Source organism: Myxocyprinus asiaticus, chromosome 26 (genome assembly GCF_019703515.2).
Source record: "Myxocyprinus asiaticus isolate MX2 ecotype Aquarium Trade chromosome 26, UBuf_Myxa_2, whole genome shotgun sequence".
NCBI classification, from domain to species: domain Eukaryota; kingdom Metazoa; phylum Chordata; class Actinopteri; order Cypriniformes; family Catostomidae; genus Myxocyprinus; species Myxocyprinus asiaticus.
In genome coordinates this window covers 30658361-30680618 of record NC_059369.1, presented here as the reverse complement: position 1 = coordinate 30680618, position 22258 = coordinate 30658361, and the positions used below count along the sequence as shown (strand labels likewise).

The 22258-nt window shown below is 37.2% G+C and overlaps 1 protein-coding gene across 1 annotated transcript in view; it reads right to left on the bottom strand.

The window, feature by feature from the left end:
* ryr1b (ryanodine receptor 1b (skeletal)) overlaps positions 1-22258 on the bottom strand; it is a 149659-nt gene that overhangs the window by 88698 nt on the left and 38703 nt on the right. Inside the window, exons 4-8 of the mRNA XM_051656671.1 lie at positions 19747-19821; positions 18616-18694; positions 995-1107; positions 781-880; positions 161-257 (exon numbers count right to left, since the gene is read on the bottom strand). Coding sequence (XP_051512631.1) covers positions 161-257; positions 781-880; positions 995-1107; positions 18616-18694; positions 19747-19821 — 464 coding nt within the window. The remainder of the gene's footprint in view (positions 1-160; positions 258-780; positions 881-994; positions 1108-18615; positions 18695-19746; positions 19822-22258) is intronic.

The window sequence follows — 22258 nt, the reverse complement described above, 5'->3', positions numbered from 1 at the left end:
ACAAAACTCAGACACACACACGGCAGCTGCTCTCTCTCTCCTGAACCTTCGCATCCGGCTCGGCTTTATCCCTCTCCTCGGCTAATTAGCCCGATTCGGAGCTGGCCGTGCGCACTCACAGTCATATAAGTAGAGGAAAGATGAACATTTTTTGTCTTACTTGCGCTGTTCCTCTCCCTGATCAGGTGTTGAGATGGCCAGACACTCGTCCATGTGACCATGGAACAGTCTTAAGACTTGACCTCCAGTTACGTACCCTAAAATGTAAAGACCAGAAAACAATCATTGATAGTTTAAAGTCTCTGGAGTTGAGTCACAAACTTCAGAATCTTTAAAGACCCATGAAATCAAAATTAGAGTTGTGAGGCCTTTAATCCATGTGTTTACTTTGACATCTATCTGCTAGTGTACTTCTTAACAATTACAAAATTCTCTTTTAGAAGATATACACATTAATATTTACGTTTTTCTCTTCCAGGAAAACTGACTACATTATTGATTACTCATGCTGCAGGCAGATTTTTGTCCAATCAAATGTTCTCTAAAATAAGGAAGGTCCTCCCCCTGCAACTGACCAGCAAGTAGCAAATAATGGTTCATGGCTGTGACGGAGCTAAAGCTAATCTTTAATTTTTTTTAAAGGGGACCTTCAATGGGTTCCACCCCAAACCACTTCCTGTTTCAACAGGAAATATGTCAACACAGGACAGAAAATTGTCAAGCCATTTCATGTGGTCTTAAACATTTTGATTTCAGATTTGATTGACTGGGAATTCTTACCCTCTGCCAGCTCACAGCCTGAGCAGATCGGATTCATGTTCCATAAAGTCTGCATGAAGGAGGCATCTACCATCAGGTCCCCACTGGCATAGGATAGATGCTAAAAAAATATCACACTTATACCAGCTGAAAAAATAACTACAAAGAGAATGTATATGTCATAGAAAGAGCATGTTCGATGTTAGATCATCACTACAGATCTCGAAAGTATTACCAGGTATCTCTCTGATGACACGCTAACAAGGATCAGGTCATCTCCTACTCTGACCTTCTCACCCTCTGACCTCTGCTTGGATGCAGGATGGATGGTCCACCAGCATGCTTCCCCTGAGCATACAGAGACACATATTAAATTATTGCAACATAAACCCGAAGTGAAATGGTACATTATTCCACTAACATACTACAGCTGAGAAACTAACACAGCTATGTAGGGAATTAGTTGTTTGGGGCAATTATCAATTGCAAAAATATTTCTCCACAGAATGCCACAATTGATCAGAATCAAGTATTCCAGAGATTCATGTAATAATTTATAATATTATACAAGCAAATTAATCACACTTTATTAATTTAGTTTCAATTACAGTGGGTATCCATTCAGAATAGGCTTTCTACCACCGCGATCACCGCGTGAATGAGTCATTAGCAGCTTATTAGCAGCTCTAAACCGCTAAGGGGCGCTATAACCATAGAATTTCAACAGGCCAGAGCTGAACGCCTCAGAGCTCTTTCTCCCATTAAGTTGGAGGCGGTAAGGGCAAGTTTCGGTTGTTTTGCCAACCGCCATAAAAAGAAAAAAGGAAGAAGAACAACAAACTTAAAAACACCACAACATTTATTTTCTGGCTAAACGTTGCAATGGAGACGCATAACAAAGACAGCAGCATTCAGCATTCATGAGGACGTCCACACATTGGAGAGTTATTTTTTTGCATTTACTCATTCACATTTTACTCGAGAGAATTAGCATTTGTGAGTATTTTTACACATATGCACAGACATTATAAGCGAGCACTATTAGACCACATATTCAAACAATTGTGACTTCCAAAAACTGTTAAGACTCTAAACCTGTGCTTTCTTTTAATGTGACGATAGTGTGAATTAATTAGAAATGTGAATGAATTCATTTATATGTATACCATTGTGTCATATTATGTTATATTTATGTGGCAATAAAAACATAAGAAAAATATTACAGAATCCATATTTATGGGAGCAGAATCAAATCAAATATTATAAAATATAATTTGAAAAATAATCTCAATTTTCCATGACATGAATTAAGCTGGAAGTATTGTGACCATATTATTTATATCATATTTGTCTCAATACATGCATTTAGAGTTTTACGGTACACATGCAATAACCAGAAACGCTATGCAGTTCAAACCTGTAAGTTACGAGCTTTATTCATTATCTGTCATAGTATTTGATTAGTAGTTAATATGTGCTATTAACCAATGTTGCCCCATAGCCTGATAATATTGATAATTTTTCGGAGTGACTATTTGCTTTCAGATATAACCCCAATAATCTCTTGAGAGTGTCGCTCCAATGGCGTGGAGTGTAATGTCGGTGTGCCTGTATCTGTACGACCAAGGTTTGGTTTTGCATTTGGCGTATTATTTTTCCCATTCTGTTTCTTGACTTCACTCCTAATATTTTCTTTATTACTATTTATAATAAATAAAAAATAATATGAAGGTAGTTGTACTATAGTAATTTTGTAGTAACCATGATTTTTTGGCGGAAAACATAAATTTGATTATATTAACAATGGTGTTACTACAGTAATATGGTGTCAATATAGTAACCATGTTTAATTTTGTGGTAAAAATTATTTTACTACAAAATACCATGGTGACACAATGGTTATTTTATCTGTAGAGGACATCAGGACAGATCCATGTTCCAATCGGTTTAGTGCATTATTTAGGACTTTAGAACCCTTTTAACACTTTTTATCGAGACGTTTTTCTAGGAACTTTTTTTAACAGACATACGTTCACATCTTAACTCGACGGGGGGAGGAGGTGTTTCAATCTTTTGTTTGAGCTGAAAAAGTTGCAGTGGGGACTCACATGTTGCCAGGCAAGAACATGATCTATTACATTAACAACATACATTGAAAAATATATTTACACTAATAACAAACAAACTCAGTAGGGCTTTATTAATTCAGGTAGTTTGTTGTTTATTAAATTACTGATTGATTTTATGATGTCACAATATTTGGGAGCAGCGCTTTGATGAGAAAAAGACATTCAGATTTCATACAATCTCATATTCTGACAAGACCATCATATTGTGAACGTGAAGCACAAATTAACATGGTGTTAATATTGCTTGATAATGTGCACCATTCTACACCAAATAAAGAAACCTCATTTCAACATAAAGATGCTCGTTACTATCATCACCGCCTAATATCTCAAACTGATAACGCTGTGTTAAGTTGCGCTGATCATATTGTTTTTGAACCAGATCGAATCTCCTGCCTACCATGTAAAAAAATATATACAGTATAATATGAACAAATGATCAACAATGATCTTACAGGACACAGTGTCAGTAGCAGCCACAGCGCAAAATGGCTTTTTGTGAATCTGCTGAATCCGTGTATCATTCGTTTATTTCATATTCAATTAGAAATTCAAAATTGGAAAAACAAAAAATGACTTGTTATTTCATTATTAGTTTACAAAACCAATATTAAAAAACAAATAATTACTTGTCTTTGGTAATTTCGATTTAATGCACAAGTTAAAAATTGGAAATTGGAAAAATGTCCCCGGGGCGGTCCGTGTACTTTTGCGTCCATTCCTTTTTCTTTTTTTAACCCAAAAATTAAAAACAAAAAATGCATTTCTTTCTTTATTGGTTTTAACACTAATTAATAAAATAAGCAAATACAAACTCATTTCCCGTTGACCATTTCATTTTCTATTTAAAAAGGAATAAAGAGATTGGGGGAAAAGACTAAATTTTTGTTTTCCTTCAGAGTTTAAAAAATTAGTTTACGTGGAGGATCACGTGACGCCATGCGAGAAGCAGATGTGTGAGCGGCTAACTCTGCGCACTTTGCTGGTTTTTTGATTATTTTCATGTTATAACCGATGAGATTCGATACACCCAGTTATATCTTTGAGGTAAACATGGCAAAGATGTAAAACTCCTCAGACTCTGGAGACATTAAAAGACACTTATGTGCTCTAGCTGAAACCTCTGATGGGCCTGCGAGCCAGGGACTCAGTTTGGACGGCACGTCAGGAGAGGAAATCCAGCATCAATTGTCCAACATCTCGGTGATGCTGACGAAGGTTGTTGCTGACTTGGAGGATCTCGCTGTAATACGTCGATCGATTACGGCGATGAAAACAAAATTCTCTGAGTTGGTCACAAGAGTGACAGATGTTGAGAAACGAATAGAGTCATCGGAAAGGGAATTATCTGCTAATCCGCCCTCATGCAAAACAGACTTGGGATATATTTTGGAAAAACTGAAAGATCTCGAAAATAGGAATCGAAGGAACAATATACAAATTGTTGGAATTCCTGAGCATGAAGAGGGCAGAGACATGGTGAAATTCCTGGACGAGCTCTTCCAGAATCTGCTCGACATAACAGGCCATAAGCTGGAAATTGAGCGAGCTCACAGAGACCCTGCTCGCAAATCTGCTGAAGGAGACAGGCCCCGATCAATTCTGGCCAAATTTCTGAGATCATCCGATAAAGATCTTGAGTTACGCGAGGCGAGGAGCAAAGGAAAGCTTTCTTGGAAGAATCACAATATTTTCTTGTTCCCGGATTTTGCTAATTCGACAAGAGAGAAACGCGATCGGTTCAAAGAATTTAAGAAACTCTTACATCAATAGAAGATCGCTTTTGCACTGATGTTTCCGGTCAAACTGGGAATAGACACCAAGGACAGCAGCAAAGTATTTTTATGCTCCAAAAAGGCACTGGCCTTCATACAAACTATGGGTGAGTAAACCATTGGGCGTTTCTTATGTGAGTGGACTGACTCGCTGTTCAGTGTCTCGACTGTCTAAGGAAGCTGGGCGCCATTTTTTGTTTCTTTCTGCGTTGGCTCCGCCTAGCGGCTGGAGTTTGTTTTGTGGCATGACACTCCAAGAAACTTTTGCATTGACGGAAGATCGATTTTACACTGAAGTTCCCAGCCAGATTGAGAATGGACACTATGGATGACCGCAAAATATCTACATGCTCACATAAAGGACATCTTTTATAAAGTTGATGGGCTGAGTAAGTCATGGTGTATTTTTTTTTATGTGGCCTCTGAGTGAATTTGACTCTTGATCATCTGAAGAACCAGGATGTCTGTTTTGTTTCTTTATGTGCTGGCTCCGCCTAGCGGCTGGAGTTTGTTTTGTTGAATAATACTGCTTCGGGTCAGCTATGGATAAATCTGATCGTTCTTTGTGCTTACGCCTCCTGTTGGCTGGAGTTTGTTTTGTAGAGTATTTTTAAGGGACATTAGAATTATTATGTCATCTGCTGCACTCATAACAGCCTGCTCACTGAACAATTGTCTGTCTGCCCGAGGAAAATGAACGGCTTTATATCGGCTGGAATCTGTTTTGTGGAGGAACACACCTTCAAGACAGTTCTGTGAATGAATCTACATATTCTTTGTGTTTATTCTGCCTGTTGGCTGGGGTCTGTTTTACAAAGTATTTTCTGTTATGTAATTTTGCCTCACAAAATTTGTGCAGAAGCACCGGACTTGAGCAATCCGATGGCAAAGCTGTCGTGGGGGCTCTTGTATGCGTACATGGACCTTCTGAGTTTAGAGGACACCAGTTGGTGCTGTCGTGCGTGGGGTTAATGCGCACGTTTTTCTTTTTTTCTGTTTGTTTTGTTCGGGGGGAAGTTTGGGGTTTGATTGTTGCATTAATGGGGAATGTGGTCTGTATAATCTTGCTTTTGACACACAGTTTATTTTTTTTATTATATCAATATGTCAATTGTTAATATGAGTGGATTATCTCTCTCCACATGGAATGTGAATGGGTTGGGGCACCCCATAAAAAGAAGGAAGGTTATTTCTTTTCTTAAGCGTAAGAAATATGATATAGTCTTTCTTCAAGAAACGCATCTTTCCCCAAAGGAAGTTGAAACATTTGGGAAGATATGGGCTGGACATGTTTTCTTTAGTGTTGGGGAGTCATTATACTGATAAATAAACATCTACAATAAAAATTTCTCAAACAGATTAAAGATAAAATAGGAAGAGTCATTATTGTTTTAGCAGACATTCAGGGGCAAAGGATAATTTTGGCTAATATTTACGCACCCAACACTGATGATTAGGGCTTTTTTATAGATCTTGAAGGGATGTTGCAAACCGCTGGCACCCCTCATGACATAATATTGGGAGGAGACTTTAATTTATTGATGGACTCAATCCTTGATCATAGTGAAGTAAAAGTGTGTAAGCCCCCTAGAGCAACACTGACACTTCACAGGATGTGTAAAAATCTTGGTCTTGCAGATATCTGGCGACTTTTGAACTCATCTGGTAGGGACTATACATTTTTTTCATCAGTCCATAAGATTTATTCTAGAATAGATTTTTTTTTTAATATCTAAATCCCTCATTTCAACTGTTGTTGATTGCTCAATTGGAAACATCTTAGTCTCAGATCACGCCCTGGTGAGTTTAGAGATGTTGCCACATACAGAGGAAAATAAATCATATAGTTGGCGCTTTAATGTATCCCTTTTGCAAAATCCTGATTTCCAACAAATGTTAAAGACTGAAATCAGTGTTTATATGGAGACCAACTGGTCCTCAGTATCCTCTGTGGGCGTGGCTTGGGAGGCACTTAAGGCAGTTCTTAGGGGTCGGATCATACAATATGCCTCATTCACCAAAATCCAAAGCACGTGAACTCATGGAGTTGGAAGGGAATATTAAAAGTGCCGAGCAGAGCTGAAGCGCCGAATGTTGTCTGATGGCCTCAGAGAATTGACCCGATTAAAATACAGATATAATACTATTTTGTCGCAGAAAGTGGAGTTTTGGTTGTTCAGGGCAAGACAGTCATACTTTGAGTCGGGGGACAAAGCAGGGAAGCTGCTGGCAAGATATATAAAACAGAGAGAGTCTTTTTCTACCATTCCCTCAGTGAAATCTGCTGGTGGTGTAATATTTACCTCAGCCAATGATATTAATAATGATTTTAAAGAATTCTATCTTGATCTTTATAGTTCCACGTCTTCGTCTACTGATGAAGATATTAGAAAATTAGTGGAACCATTAGAACTCCCTAAATTGATGACTGAGCAAAAAAATTATCTTGATTCTGAAATAACCTTGGAGGAGCTTGATGAGGTAATTAAGGCCTAGCCTTCAGGCAAAGCTCTGGGGCCAGATGGTTTTGCCGCTGAATTTTTTAGATCTTATGCTACAGAATTGGCTCCACTTTTGTTAGAAGTTTATACGGAATCATTAAAGAATGGAAAGCTTCCGCCAACCATGACGGAAGCCCGGATCAGTCTGATTCTTAAAAAGGACAAAGATCCAAGCGAGTGTAAGAGTTACTGTCCAATTTCCCTGATCCAGCTAGATGTAACAATTTTGTCAAAAATTTTGGCTAACCGATTAAGTTATGACATCTCTTATACATATAGATCAGGTGGGGTTTATTAGGGGCTGCAACTCTTCTAACAACATTACGCGTTTCATTAATATCATGTGGTCAGTGGTGAATGATCAGGCTCCGGTCGCTGCCATCTCACATGACGCCGAAAAGGCATTTGATATGGTAGAATGGGATTATCTTTTTAAGATTTTGGAAATATACGGGTTCTGGAGTACATTTATTGGTTGGATTAAGTTACCTTATAGACACCCTGTAGTGGCGGTACAATCAAATTGATTAATTTCAGATTATTTTACTTTGAATAGGGGCACTCGGCAGGGTTGCCCTCTTTCCCCATTATTGTTCTGTCTTGCCCTGGAACCATTAGCAGCTGCGATAAGAAAGGAGGAGGATTTTCCAGGGGTGGTGGCGGGAGGTATGGTGCATAAACTTTTGCTTAACGCAGATTATATTTTATTATTTGTCTCTGACCCTACTAGATCTATGCCTTGCCTCCACAGTATTATTAATTCATTTTCTAAGTTTTCAGGATACAAAGTCAATTGGTCTAAATCCGAAGCTTTGGCTTTGACAGCGTACTGCCCAGTAACGGCGTTCCAGCCGGGCGCTTTCCAGTGACCCAAACAAGGCATTAAGTATTTGGGCATTTTATTCCCAGCAAAATTGTGTGATTTATTTAGAGTTAATTTTGACCCCTTAATAAAACAGTTTTCGAGCGATGTGGACAGGTGGGCTTCACCGCATTTATCTATGATCGGGAAAGTTAATGTTATTAAAATGAATTGTATTCCAAAATTCAATTACTTGCTGCAGTCTCTCCCTATAGATGTCCCCCTCTCTTATTTCAAGCAATTTGATAGCATAGCGAAGTCCTTCATTTGGAATGGTAAGCGTCCCAAATTACATTTCAATAAGTTACATAGGCCTAGCCCACCTTTATAGGACAAAGGTGGGCTGGGCCTACCCAAGATTTTATTTTATTATTATGCATTTGGTCTCAGACATTTGTCTCATTGGTCACTTCCACCTGAGAGAGCCCCTCCCTGGTTCTGTATAGAACAGGAATTTCTTGCCCCTATTTCACCATTGCAGAGCCTTTCTATCAAATTAATCAGAGAAGTTAAGTTACATCCCGTTATCTCGCATTTGAACTGGGTATGGACAAAAGTGTCCAGAGTGTTTAATTCAGAAATGTATTTAAATGTTGCCACGAGCATATGGCTGAACCCCAAATTATGCATCAACAAGTCCCCTTTTTGCTGGTCAGAATGGATTGGGAGGGGGGTTACTACACTCGGTGACCTATATGAGAGTGGAGTGTTGAGAACCTTTCAAAATTTGGTTCAACTTTTTAGGATTCCTAGATCTCAGTTCTATAAGTATTTACAGTTGTGCCACCTGCTCTGTACTGTTTTTGGGAGTGGTTTACACCCCCCTAAGGCAGCAGATACTCTGGGAGTGGTGATTACTGCTTTTGGAAAAGGTCATGAGGCATTGTTGTATTACTCCCTGCTGATTCAGAGTCTGGGGGACGGAGCTTCAGCTTCTCTTAAGAGATTATGGGAGAAAGATCTAAACTTGGTATTGAGGAGGGAGTGTGGGCTAGGATTCTAAAAAATGTCAAATCTGCATCTAGAGATGCAAGGGTTCAGCTTATGCAATTTAAGATTTTACATAGAGTCTATTGGACCCCATCTAGATTGCATAGGCTTGGTCTTAAAGACACACCCACCTGCTGGCGATGTCAATCAGAAGATGGAGACACAATCCATGTCTTTTGAGGATGTGTTAAGATTCAAGAGATCTGGATGAGGATTCAGAGTTTTATGTGTGAGGTTTTGGAAATTTTATTCTGCCCCAGACTCTGTATCTTAGGAGATAGGGCAGTCATTAATTTGGAGAATAAGCATGTGAAAAACTCGGTCCTACAAGTATTACAATTGCCAGACAGATCATTTTAAGGAGTTGGAAGTCGGCTGGAGCGCCCCCATTTCAGTAGTGGTGTTCAGAGATGGTCAGAGTGGCAGCTCTTGAGGAGGGATATCCAGAAGACTGGGGAGTCTAGACCTGTTTGGGGAGAAATGGGGCAAATATCTGTCTTTTTTGGAGGTCTTCCGGGGAGGGACAGTGGAGAGAGGTGTATGGGATGTGTGTGACTAGTTAATTATTTACTTTATTTTTATTTATTTATTTATATTTTTGTTTGTTGTGTGTCTATAATTAAGTGACCATCGGGGTGTTGTTGGGGGTCAGGTGGGTGACTGGGGGGGGGGGGGTGGTAGTTAGGGTTAAATATTGATTCTGTATATACATGTTTTGCTGTTCCTTTTTATAGATGAATCAATAAAAATGTTAATCGCAACAAAACAAAAAAATGAGTTTACGCCTTGAATATTTGATAAGTGAGCATGTGAGCAGCACTGAAACACCCCTTTTATCTTATTTTGTCTTCTGCACTGCCTTAATCCTATCAGCCAGAATTAGAGATGGGATTGCTCTGCAAATTTGTCTCAATTTTCATTAAATATTGTCCCGAACAAGTTTATTTTTGACATTTAATAATATATTTACAAATTGTTCATCCAGGCTGATTTTACACGCCATGTCCCACGTCCCGACAGACTTGCAGTCCGAATTTTATGTCCACTCCAACCCATGTTCATGATGCCTAAATATTAATTTAGCATTCACTTTTATCCAAAGCAACAGAACTCTTTTTTTTTATTATTATTACTTTTATCAATGGGACACGAATACACAGGTACTACAAAATTATACAATGTTATTAAAAATAAAAATAATATATAATAGACCAACTCCCAGTCAGCATATGTCCAAGTGATGTGGCTTGCGATCTCTCACACATCGTCCATTAGAGGCAACACCTCGCAACAACACCATGATGTGCCAAGCAGCAAGATTCTAATACATATGGCATGCATAGTTTACAGTTAGTAGTGGTTTGGGACAATATTTAATGAAAATTTAGACAAATTTGCAGAGCAATCCCAACTCTAATTCTGGTGGATAGGATTAAGGCAGTGCAGAAGACGGGGCGGGTTCACCAATCAGATAAAAGGGGTGTTTCAGTGCCGCTCACATGTGTTTATCAAATATTCAAGCCGTAAATAAATGTTTTAAACAATGAAAGAAAATGAAAATTGAGCCATTTCCCCCTTTCTCTTTATTCCTTTTTAAATAGAAAATGAAATAGTCAACAGAAAATGAGTTCGTATCTGCTTATTCTATTCATCAGTGTTAAAACCAATAAAGAAGAAACCACATTTTTCGTTTTTCATTTCTGGGTTTAAAACGTAAAAAAAAATGGATGCAAAAGTACACGGACCTGGGACACTGTGTGTTTTGATTAAGTGGTATTAGGGAGGCCAGCAGGGGGTGCTTACCCTGCGGTCTGTGTGGGTCCTAATGCCCCAGTATAGTGACGGGCAAACTATACTGTAAAAAAGCACCGTCTTTTGGATGAGACATTAAACCTAGGTCCAGATTCTCTGTGGTCATTAAAAATCCCAGAGCACTACTTGTAAAGTGTAGGGGTGTAACCCCGGTGTCCTGGCCAAAATTCCCACCATTAGCCCTTATTTATCATGGCCTCCTAATAATTGGCTACATCACTCTACTCTCTCCTCTCCACCAATAGCTAGTGTGTGGTAGGCGTTCTGGTGCACCATGGCTGCTGTTGCATCATCCAGGTGGATGCTGCACACTGGTGGTGGTTGAGGATATTCCCCTATACTATGTAAAGTGCTTTGAGTGCCTAGAAAAGTGCTATATAAATGTAAGGAATTATTATTATTATTATTATTATTATTATTATTATTATTTGATTTCACTAATATATGGCTTGAATATTTGATTCGCAAATCTGGGTGGGCATGAAACACCCCTTTCTTCTGATTTGTCAACCTGCACTGTTGTCTTCCTCAATGCTGTGAGACAGATTAAAATTTCTCTGCTGTTAAATTGTTCAGATAAATTAATTTCAGTTAATATTAAATTCTTTACCATTTTCAGATGAGCTATCTTTATCATCAAATAGCTAGATTTATCAGACAGCCCTACATATAAACCTGCTGTCTTTGTTGTTGCTCTGGTTTGAAAAGGCATGGATTTAAATGAGATGACAAAAATAACCATACATTCATAAGACTATTGAAGCACATGCCTATATTGTAAAGACATAGGCTTACGTTTAACTGCGGGGTAAAGTTAGTTTTAGGTTCGATATTCGTTGGATATTCGCCTATGGTGCATAAGGGACCATCTGAAAACTCCACCCACAACTAAAATATCACTGGCATCAGAGCAGTCATTTATTTGACTACTGACTTGCATGTTCTATCATAAAAAAACATTGTTATCTAAAAAATAATACAAACAAGCCAAAAAAAAAAAAAATAAAACAAAATTACAGGTTGTAGTAGATCGACAGAGTGATGGCTGTGCATATGAGTGTACAGTATTCACTTATATTATGGAAAAAAATTACAGAAATTAACGAAAACATTATTTTCACATTCCAAAGGTTGTAGTAAGTTCCCAGTGGGCAGACTGACTTACTACAGGTGAGATTTTTACTGTATGTCCAATAATATGAGTAATATTAGATTATTTTAAAAATGAATTAACTAAAATTCACCAAAATGTTATTTTCACGTTTCATTTTCAGGAATTTTTATAATGTTTATCCTAAAATAACCTAATACTGTACTCATATTATTGGACTTACTGTAATAATCTCACCTGTCGTAAATCAGTCTATCTACTGGGAACTTACTACAACCTTTGGAATGTGAAAATAACATTTTGGTGAATTATTATTTATGTATTTATTTTAAATAATCTAATACTGTATTCATATTATTGGACTTACTGTAAAAATCTCACTTGTAGTAGCTCAGTCAATTAACTGGCAACCTACTACAACATTTGGAATTTAAAAGTGTACTTTTAATGTTTTATGTTTAACTTGCACGTCAGTTGAATGAGTGATTGGACACAGCCTGTGTTTAATAGTGAGTGGAATTTTCAAATGGTCCCTTAAGCACGCTAAGCAATGAAAGCGCATTGGAGCATTTTCAGTCATAATTCTGAAGCCACACCAACTGGCAGTTCTGAGTGCAGTGTTTTATGTCTGTATATTATAGTTATATATCATTTATATTTATATACCATAACATCAAGCCAAGTGTGCAAAATCTGTGCAAACTTTCCGCTGGCAGAGAGCGCGAGTACAAGAAACCAAACATCCAAAAAATATAGAACCTAAAACATACTTTACCCTGCTCTGGGAGCTTAGGTGTGAGGGACTTGCTCATCATGGAAATTATGCTAAAAGAAGTTCATGAATGCTTGTCTCTCAAAAGCTCAACCAGTGAATTTAATGTCAGCATTTACACATAGCCTTCAGATTTGTCCAATAATAAAAGGCACATAAAACTGCCACGTATACGACCCAGTAGGTAAAGGCCACCCATATTCCCATTCAAAAACATGGATGTCAGAATGATCTGAGCTTGAAATTAGTACTCTTCGCTGTCAATTATTGTCTTGTATTAAATATTAAATGTAATAATATCTTCCAATGTATTTGTTGTTATTATTATTATTATTATTATTTATCATTTGTTATTTACTGTTGTAGCTGTTATAATTCACTGGCATGAATGCTCATCTGTCTTGGATGCACCCTACCTTAAGTCTATATATTCCCTAAACCACATCAAATAAACCGATTCTTTCAGTACTCTTTGATGATTACTCATTTAAAAAATGCACGAAACACTAATGTCAATTTAAAACACTTATTTAAAGCAATCAAACTATAGCTGCCTTAGACTAATTATTAGGACAAAAGGTGTCTCGACTGTAAGTCCACCGTGACGCAGTACATGACTTGTAAAATCGGGACTGTCCCCGGTTTTAAAGTGACATCTGGTCACCCTAACTGCGAATGCCAGCCAATTCTCCAGTGCAGTGTGGACCACCAGTGCCCAACTGATCAGCTGCACTGCATGGTACCACTTATAAATGAATAAAACCAGTTGTGTGGTATGAAGAATGATAACTGTGAGAAGACATTTGGCATACAGAGTGAGGGATTAAACTTAATAAACACCTTAATAATGTGTGTGAATGTGTGTGTGTGTCGCTCTTATCAATTGCTTCATGTGGCAATGATTGTCCTAATGCTGAATTGCATGAAGACAAAACCCTGTCTGCATTCAGTGAACATTTTACGGCTATGTGTACATGGCACTGTGTCTGACTATTTGATGAGAGAGATAGCTCAGTTGCAATGAACGCGGCGGGTTTGGGAGAATAAATGGTAAAGAATTTAATTTTAACTGAGATTAATTTATCTGAACAACTTAACAGCAGAGAACTTCTATTCTGTCTCACAGCACTGAGAAAGACGATGGTGCAGGTTGACCAATCAGAAGAAAGGGGCGTTTAAGGCCCACCCATATGTGCAAATAAAATATTCAAGCCATATACTCATGAAATCAAATAATCAAAACGCACAGTGTGTCCCGTGGCTATTTTTCCAATGTCCTATTTTTAACTTGAGCATTAAATCGAAATTACGAAAAACAAGTCATTATTTGTTTTTTAATATTGGTTTTGTAAACGAATAATGAAATAAGTCATTTTTTGTTTTTCTGATTTTAAATTCCTAATTGAATATGAAATGAACGTATGATACACGGATTCTGCTGGATGTAGTTTACTTTCTACATGTATCCAAACAGACATTAAAGGTGCAGTATGTAAGATTCAGAAACCCTTGTTATTAATGACACCTGTGGCCGTTAAGTGAACTGCAGCCATCTACCTGTTGCTCGTGATCACGCGCACACACTCCATAGGGACACGAGCATCGACCAAAACAATGAGGTAAAGTACAAAGAGGCTGAACGTAATTCACTGGCATCATGCTGACAGATGAGGTAGCATAATTAAAATTACATAGTTATGATTGTTTTACTACAAACTTTGAGACTGTATATTATATTTGACTCTCCAGTGCTGGAACAGGGCTAAAACAAAGTGTGGATATAGGTCTGACTATGCGAGACTGTAGTTTGAAGTAATACATTGGCTGCATTTATACGATAGCCTATGTCGGCGTTAGCTAGCTTGCCGGCTTTATCAATAGCTGTTAGCTAAATTTGGTGGATGATGACAGTTACTGTTTATAAAATAGACTGTACATTATAAATATGTTGACAATTCAGTATTGATGTGATTCCATCACAACTGTCATTTTGATATATTGATGCGCAATTGTTTTATAATAATAGAATGTATATATTTTCTGTAAAACCGTGTTACGTTACACAAATGAACGGAGCTTTTTGCATTATCTTGAACATTGTCTAGCATTTATTTCATGTGTTATTGTAGTTTACCTTGCTGAATAATTACAGATTAACATTGACATTAACCTGACTTTTAGTATAAAGAGAAGATCATTGAAATTATTTGAAAGTTACGAAGCAAGGTAGCTTGTAATTCGTCAGCGTTAGCAGGCAAGATCAAGTTATCTAAAATTACACAGATCAATCCTTATGGCACTATATTTTACTTGCTTTGCAGTTATGTAAGCTTACCTGTCCAATAAGAAGAACGCCAATTCAGGATCGGTTTTGATCCCCAAAACCGAATGAATGTTCCTCCAGGAATCAAATGCCCTGCTGATGTTCACTCTAGTTTTCGCTCAACCATGATCGCGTTCCTGCTTAGCCAGACTGGATTCAGTAGATAAATGTTTTTTTGTTTTTTTTGGCTTACTCTGAGTTTGTGTAGGAGTCAGTGTTGTGCTGGGAGCCGGATATTTGCTGGATTCCATCTCTATGATAACGTTACCTAGTGTTGCAGACTGTTGTTGCTGTTGAATAGCAGAAGAGAAGCTACTGTCTGAGGAAAGGCTCTCGGGAGCGCGCATAAACGTCATATCCTTTGGATTTTCCCAGCAAAAGCGACCCGCTCCCTTCACATGAAAATCAGTCTACAGGCTTTAATAGGCAACCTAGGAAGTCCGGGAAGGGATCATTTTTTAAGTTGCGCTACAAGCTGTTCACACATTGCCAAAAAAAGGCGAATATTACATGAAAAATATTACATATTGCACCTTTAAGATAAGTAAAGCTGGTCTCAAACCTGCAATTAGCTGGAAAAGACAATATTAGTTGATGCGAGCGCAGAACCCCTAAGCTATTAGTCCACATGTGACTCACAAACAACTTTATTTTATTGTTTTTAAATAGTATTCTTTAAAGTTACAATGGCTGGTGTGAAGTAGTTAAAAACTAAACACACACACATATATACATATATATTTTCCTCCCGCTTATGAGCAGGTCTGACAATTTTAGGACTAGCTGGGTCAATTATAACAGGGGTTAACGGCATTAATTAAATGCATTGTTGTTGTTTTTTCATTAGGGTTAACAAATGAAATTCTGAATGTTCACAATGTTTTTTCGTTTTGATTTTCAGGAAGATAATTAAATAGCTAATATGTATGCAGCAACAGTTTAAATTTATTGAAAAGGGCTGACATTCGAGCATTTTTTTCTGTATATCAATCCATGAGCTAACGAAGTTATAACTTTAATGCTGCCATTAATTTTGCATTGTTAGATTGCCTTCAACACATCAAAATGTAAAAAATACAATACAAATAATAATATTAACAATTTAATCATAACTTTAACTTTTTTCACACTACTAAACAATGGTGACAAAAGAGCCCCTTTGCACCTCCTGGCGGTGATTTTGCGAACGTGTCTCACGGGTGAGAATTAAAAGTTTTCATGCAGCGGTACTCCCCGCGGTAGTAAGGCATAATCTGGTTGCTTACCCACTGTATATCCGGTATATATACAGTTGTGGCCAAAAACATTGGCACCCTTGGTAAATATGAGCAAAGAAGGCTGTGAAAAATATGTCTTTATTGTTTATCCTTTTGATGTTTCGTAAATATTCACAAAAATCTACCTGATTTTGTGGGGGGGGGGGGGATTTCATAATTAAATAAATATTTTTCTCCAAAACACATTTGCCACAATTATTGGCACCCCTAGAAATTCTTATGAGTAAAATGTATCTGAAGTATATTCCCATTCACATTTTACATTTTTTTTAGTACACCTTGGTGACAAGGAACATGAAATTGATCACCCATGACTTCCTTTTTCACATGGGTATAAATATGAGGTAACACACAAGCCAAATTCCCTTAGTCATCCATCACAATGGGTAAGACCACAGAATATAGTTATGATGCGCAGCAAAATGTTGTTTAGCTTCACAAAATGGGAAGTGGCTATAAGAAAATAGCTAAAGCATTGAAAATACCCATTTCCACCATCAGGGCAATAATTAAGAAGTTCCAGTCAACTGGAGATGTTACGAATCGGCCTGGAAGAGGACGTGTGTCTATATTGTCTCCACGCATGGTGAGGAGGATGGTTCGAGTGACCAAAAATTTTCCATGGATCAAAACTGGAGAATTACAGAAATTAGTTAGGTCTTGGGGTCAGAATGTCTCTAAAACTACAATCAGACGTCACCTACATCACCACAAGTTGTTTGGGAGAGTTTCAAGAAAAAAGCCTCTGCTCTCATCCAACAACAAACTCAAGAGTCTTCAGTTTGCCAGACACTGCTGGAACTTCAAATGGGATGGGGTTCTATGATCAGATGAAACAAAAATAGAGCTTTTTGGTAGCAAACACCAGAGATGGGTCTGGCACACACAGAGAGGTAGCCATATGGAAAAGTACCTCATGCCCACGGTTAAATATGGTGGTGGATTTTTAACGTTGTGGGGCTGTTTTTAACCAGAGGTCCTGGTCATCTTGTTCAGATATGTGGCATCATAGACTCTATCAAATACCAACAGATAAAAAAATAAAAACCTGGCTGCCTCTGCCAGAAAGCTGTGTGGCCGTGGTTGGATCTTCCAGCAGGACAATTATCCAAAACAAACATCAAAATCAACATAAAAATGGTTCACGGACCACAAAATCAAGGTTCTGCCATGACCATCCCAGTCCCCTGACCTGAACCTGATAGCAAACCTGTGGGGTGAACTGAAGAGGAGAGTCCACCAGCATCTACCTTAGAATTAGAAGGATCCGGAGAGATTCTGTATGGAGGAATGGTCTCAGATACCTTGCCATGTATTCTCCAACCTCATTAGGCATTATAGGAGGTTGCACAAAGTATTTAATAAAAGGGTGCCAATAATTGTGCCACACATACATTTGACAAATATATATATATATTATTATTATTTTTTTTATTTATTTTTTTTGTGTATACTTGTTTGTGTTTGCAATTGTTTGATATCCATTTGCAGTGGTTCCAAACCTTTTTGACTCCACGGCCCCCCATTGTCAGAGAAAATATTCTAAGGCCCCCCCATGTAGGCAATTAGATATTTATATTATAAGATATATATATTATAAGATATTTCCTTTGATACTACTGTTATGATAACAAAGCTTGTTTTCAAAGTTTTTAATGAAAGAAACTACTAGGGTCAATAGATTAAAAAAAATCATCATGATAAATCTGTAATTCCAGAAATGTCTAGAATTGTATATTCTTAAAAAAAAAAAAACAAGCTGTTGAAGGGAGATATTACATTTTTAGCATTTTCAGTAAGTTTAATTATAATAATTATATAAAATTATAATAATCTACCTTATTTTAGAAAACATTAAGAGATATTGAGGCCCCCCTGGAAGTGTACTGAGGCCCCCTAGTGGATCCCGACCCCCTGGTTGAAAACCACAGCATTAGAGGATAGATTTTTGTGAATATTTTGAATGAAAGATCAAAAGAATAAACAATAAAGACATATTTTTCACAGCCTTCTTTGCTCACATTTACCAAGGGTGCTAATATTTTTGGCCACAACTGTGTATATATATATATATATATATATATAGTTAATATGATTACTCCTGAGACATCCTATTAGTTTCAGAAATAAATCGCATAGACACTGTGTCAGACAATTTATACATAAAGCAACAGTAAAACCGCAATATGTTATTGCTCCCTAACCTTAGGGCAAGGAAAAGCAATCAGAAGAAAATGTATCTGTATTAAAGAGGTGACTCTGAACTAGATTTGTATAATTCAGGAACTATCACCAAGTTTGTACCTGTTGAATCCTCCTGCAGGCCCACATCAAAAGCCAGTTTGTCTGTAAGTGACCGGGATGATGTCAAGCAGCTCAGATACTAGAAATCCAGGATAACACACACATTTACCAAATGATTCCTCCAAAGTGCATGTCTGGGTAATTGACCCTTCACTATGCCCCGCCTTAAAAGCTCTTCTGACCAATCCTGTCTTAGCAACTGTTGCCCTGATGCCATTACTCTGACACGTGTTTGCTATTTTCTAATGACAGCCTATTGAAGTAATGTGTGTTTGAGTATTTTTAAGCGAGGTTTTATTAAAATAATCTAAAAAATGTCAAACACGTTGTTACAGGGTCATTTGTAATGGTGACACGAGTTACCCAGGGAGGATACACGCAGTGTTTTTCTATCATTTAAAAAAAAATACATCTTTAAATAAATCTGGAGAAGAGCATGTTATGGGTTACACTGTGTCAGCCCTTTTTCCAAAATGAACATATAACAACGACACCTACATTTGCTTCAGGTAAATTAAAGCAAATAAATTAATGTTAATTAATTCATGTAATGATTCAAGTCATGGTAAATTTGATAGTAAATAAACAGTTCACAGCATCAAAATTAGTGTGTTATGAGACGTTATAAACGTCACTCTTCATAACAGCCCATATAAAAATATTATCTATTCCGTTTATGAGAATATTTTGCCAAAAAACACATAGTTCACGACAGTCTCCCATTCATTCCAATGGGGAGTTCTGCAGAGCTTGTCAGAGCGAGCAACGGTAACCAAGGGGGGGCAGAGCTTAGCGAAGGGTCAATTGATGCATAACATGAAAACATTTTTGTAACCAATATCAGCATTTTTGGTTACAATTTTTATGTTTAAGGGAAAGTGTATATCTTTGGTCCTATGACTGGTCACAATTTCTTTCACCCATTAATTTTTTTTTTATTTTTTTTACCATTTTTAATCACTGTTTTGCTTTTACCAATTCATTTTAAATTGTCCTGTGGTGTGAATTAAAAAAAAAAAAATTTTCAATGTAATCTCTCAATTAAAAGTCATAATAAGAAAATGTATAATAATTTTAAAATAACTGTCAAAATGTTGCTTAATTTAGTTTTAAATTTAGTGTGTCTCTCACCATGCCAGAGTGGTAGTGTCTCAGGAGGATGGCATGACCATAGAGCAGCGTTCGGTGACCCCCTCCCTGAGATGACTGGAGATGAAGGTACAAAATACAGAGAACACAATGTTTAAACAACTTTGCAGGCATAAAAAGTGCTGAGAGGGTTTTGAGGTAGACTTTATGTTTGATTGTATATGTAACCACATTAAAAGGAAAGAACTCCACCTCACAAGACGACAACAGAGACACAAATAAAGAGGAAGATTTAAAACAAAAACAGTGTTATGTAGGGAGAGGGAAAAAAAGAGGCACTGCATCAAAGATTTCTTCACATCAGTTCACATTCACATGAAGTGGGTTACAGTACCATGGAGAGAACATACATAAGTATAAAAACAACCAGTGAACAGAGTCAAAGGGTCACACCAAACCAGGTGGATACACATTCGGCCGCTATGAGGACAACAAACACATCCTGCGGACAGCTTACCTTTTCTCAACATCCAGTAAGGTTTAAAAGCAAGAGAACATGATTATTGTTGCTATTAGTGAGTATTATCATCACTACCATCATCATCATAGTTTCATGGTCAGAATGAGTACCACAGCACACTTTAAGGCTGTTTTCACACCTGGTTTGATTGCTTGGTCCAAACCCAAGTTTGATTTTAATCCCCTCCCCATGGTGTTCAAATCTCCTTTTTCTTCATTGTATTATTTGGATTCCGAACAAAAGAACGTATGTGTCATTACTGCAAGTATTAGTGGCATATGTTCACCACTGTAACTAGGTAACAAGAGGAGGAGAGGACACCAATCTTATTTGAAGTCTGTTACACACACAGAACGGTACTTACATTGGTCTGTCGCGGATCCATTGCAAAAGATGCAAAAATGTGAGCAGCATTCCGAAGATAATATGCAAAATGCATTATGCTATAATTGGTTTAACCGGAAGTACGCAAAGATGTAAATTATAAGTCATCAGCAACTCACTTTTATAATTTAAGATGGACTAATTTCATAGCAATTGCAAATTGAATCAGATTTTACTCAGTCCTTTTCAAGTGGACTCGGGTGTGTTTCACCAATGTGCACCTGGATTTGGAGAACCGGTTCCACACCAACCAAACAAACCGAACTGTGACTTCAAATTGACTTGGGTCCGCACCAAAAGCTCCAATGTGAGAACAGCCCATTTCATCACAACAGCTGTGGCTGCCCAGGACGGGTCAGCGTGTTACTCCCTCACTTGCCTCACCACATTAGCACTGGCTCAGGGGCCCTCTCAATCCCCCAGGTGTCAGATTCCCCTGTTGCCATCAATTACCCTTAAGCCCCCATTGCCTTCGACAGGACTGCCTACTGGGCTGCATTCCACATTATTCTTTTGGCTTTCAAATAATGAAAGCTATGGCTAAGGAAAAGTCCCTAGCTTACAGAGCCAGGTAAGGACTCACCCAAGCTGGGGCAGACTTGTTCTATCTGGGCAAATAACACCCATCTAACTCCCACTTAATCAGAACTCACATTTGTGATCTCCACTGGCATTCTAATGACCCTGATAAACTGGATATAGAATCAAATAAAAAGATGTGCAGAGGTATATAAATGGAGGGGCATGGAGGGGGTTACACTCTGTTTGATTTTATATGTAAAAGAATCACAAAATTTGTGACCCTGGGGTAAGTGATTTAGTAAAGTGAGATTAAAGGTAGCCTAAATCATGGCAAAATTATGTCAATCGAGTCATTCTGCTTTAAATGTTCCAAAGCAAGTATGAGAAATTCCACATGTCATAATATAAATACAGTACTGAAGATGTTTTTGACTACTTATTTTAAGATTAACCAGTTGAAAAAAAAAAAAAAAATGAATTAGAAAATTCTATATCATTAAGCTTTGTCCACATAAATCTTTTTTTTTGTAATTTCTACAGTCAAACTTGCAGTAAATTCACAAGTTAATAATTTTAAAAGTATATAGTATACATATATTTCATTTCAATTTTATTTATTGATTTATTTACGGCAGTGTCAGAAATGAACTATTCCATAAAGGGGCAAAAATTGCCCCCTGAATTTGATTTTCAGGGGCATTTTTATGTTTATGAGGGCATTTTTGCAAACATATAAAAATATACTGTTTCATTCTTAAGTTTAATTCATTCATTCACATAAGCTCTTAAACTGAATAACTATACTGATAATATATTTCCTCCTACCCATAAAATTAAATCGTCATCAAATAATATTTTATGTTATAATGTGTATAACTAGGCTAAAAATAGAATATTAAGAAGTATATCAGAAAAAAAAAAAAATTCCCACACTTTTTTAATTTACCTGAGGTGCAATGTGTGTGGTTACCCAATAGATGATGTCACTTAAATAATAATTAAAAAGAGCATTTAAATTATTTTCTGTTAGAAAAGATTCTAAGATTCTAAAAATGAACAGGAACCGTGAAACAACTTGGTCAGATCTGATTCCTATTTTAAAGTGTCTGTATTTCAAAAGAGAGTTTG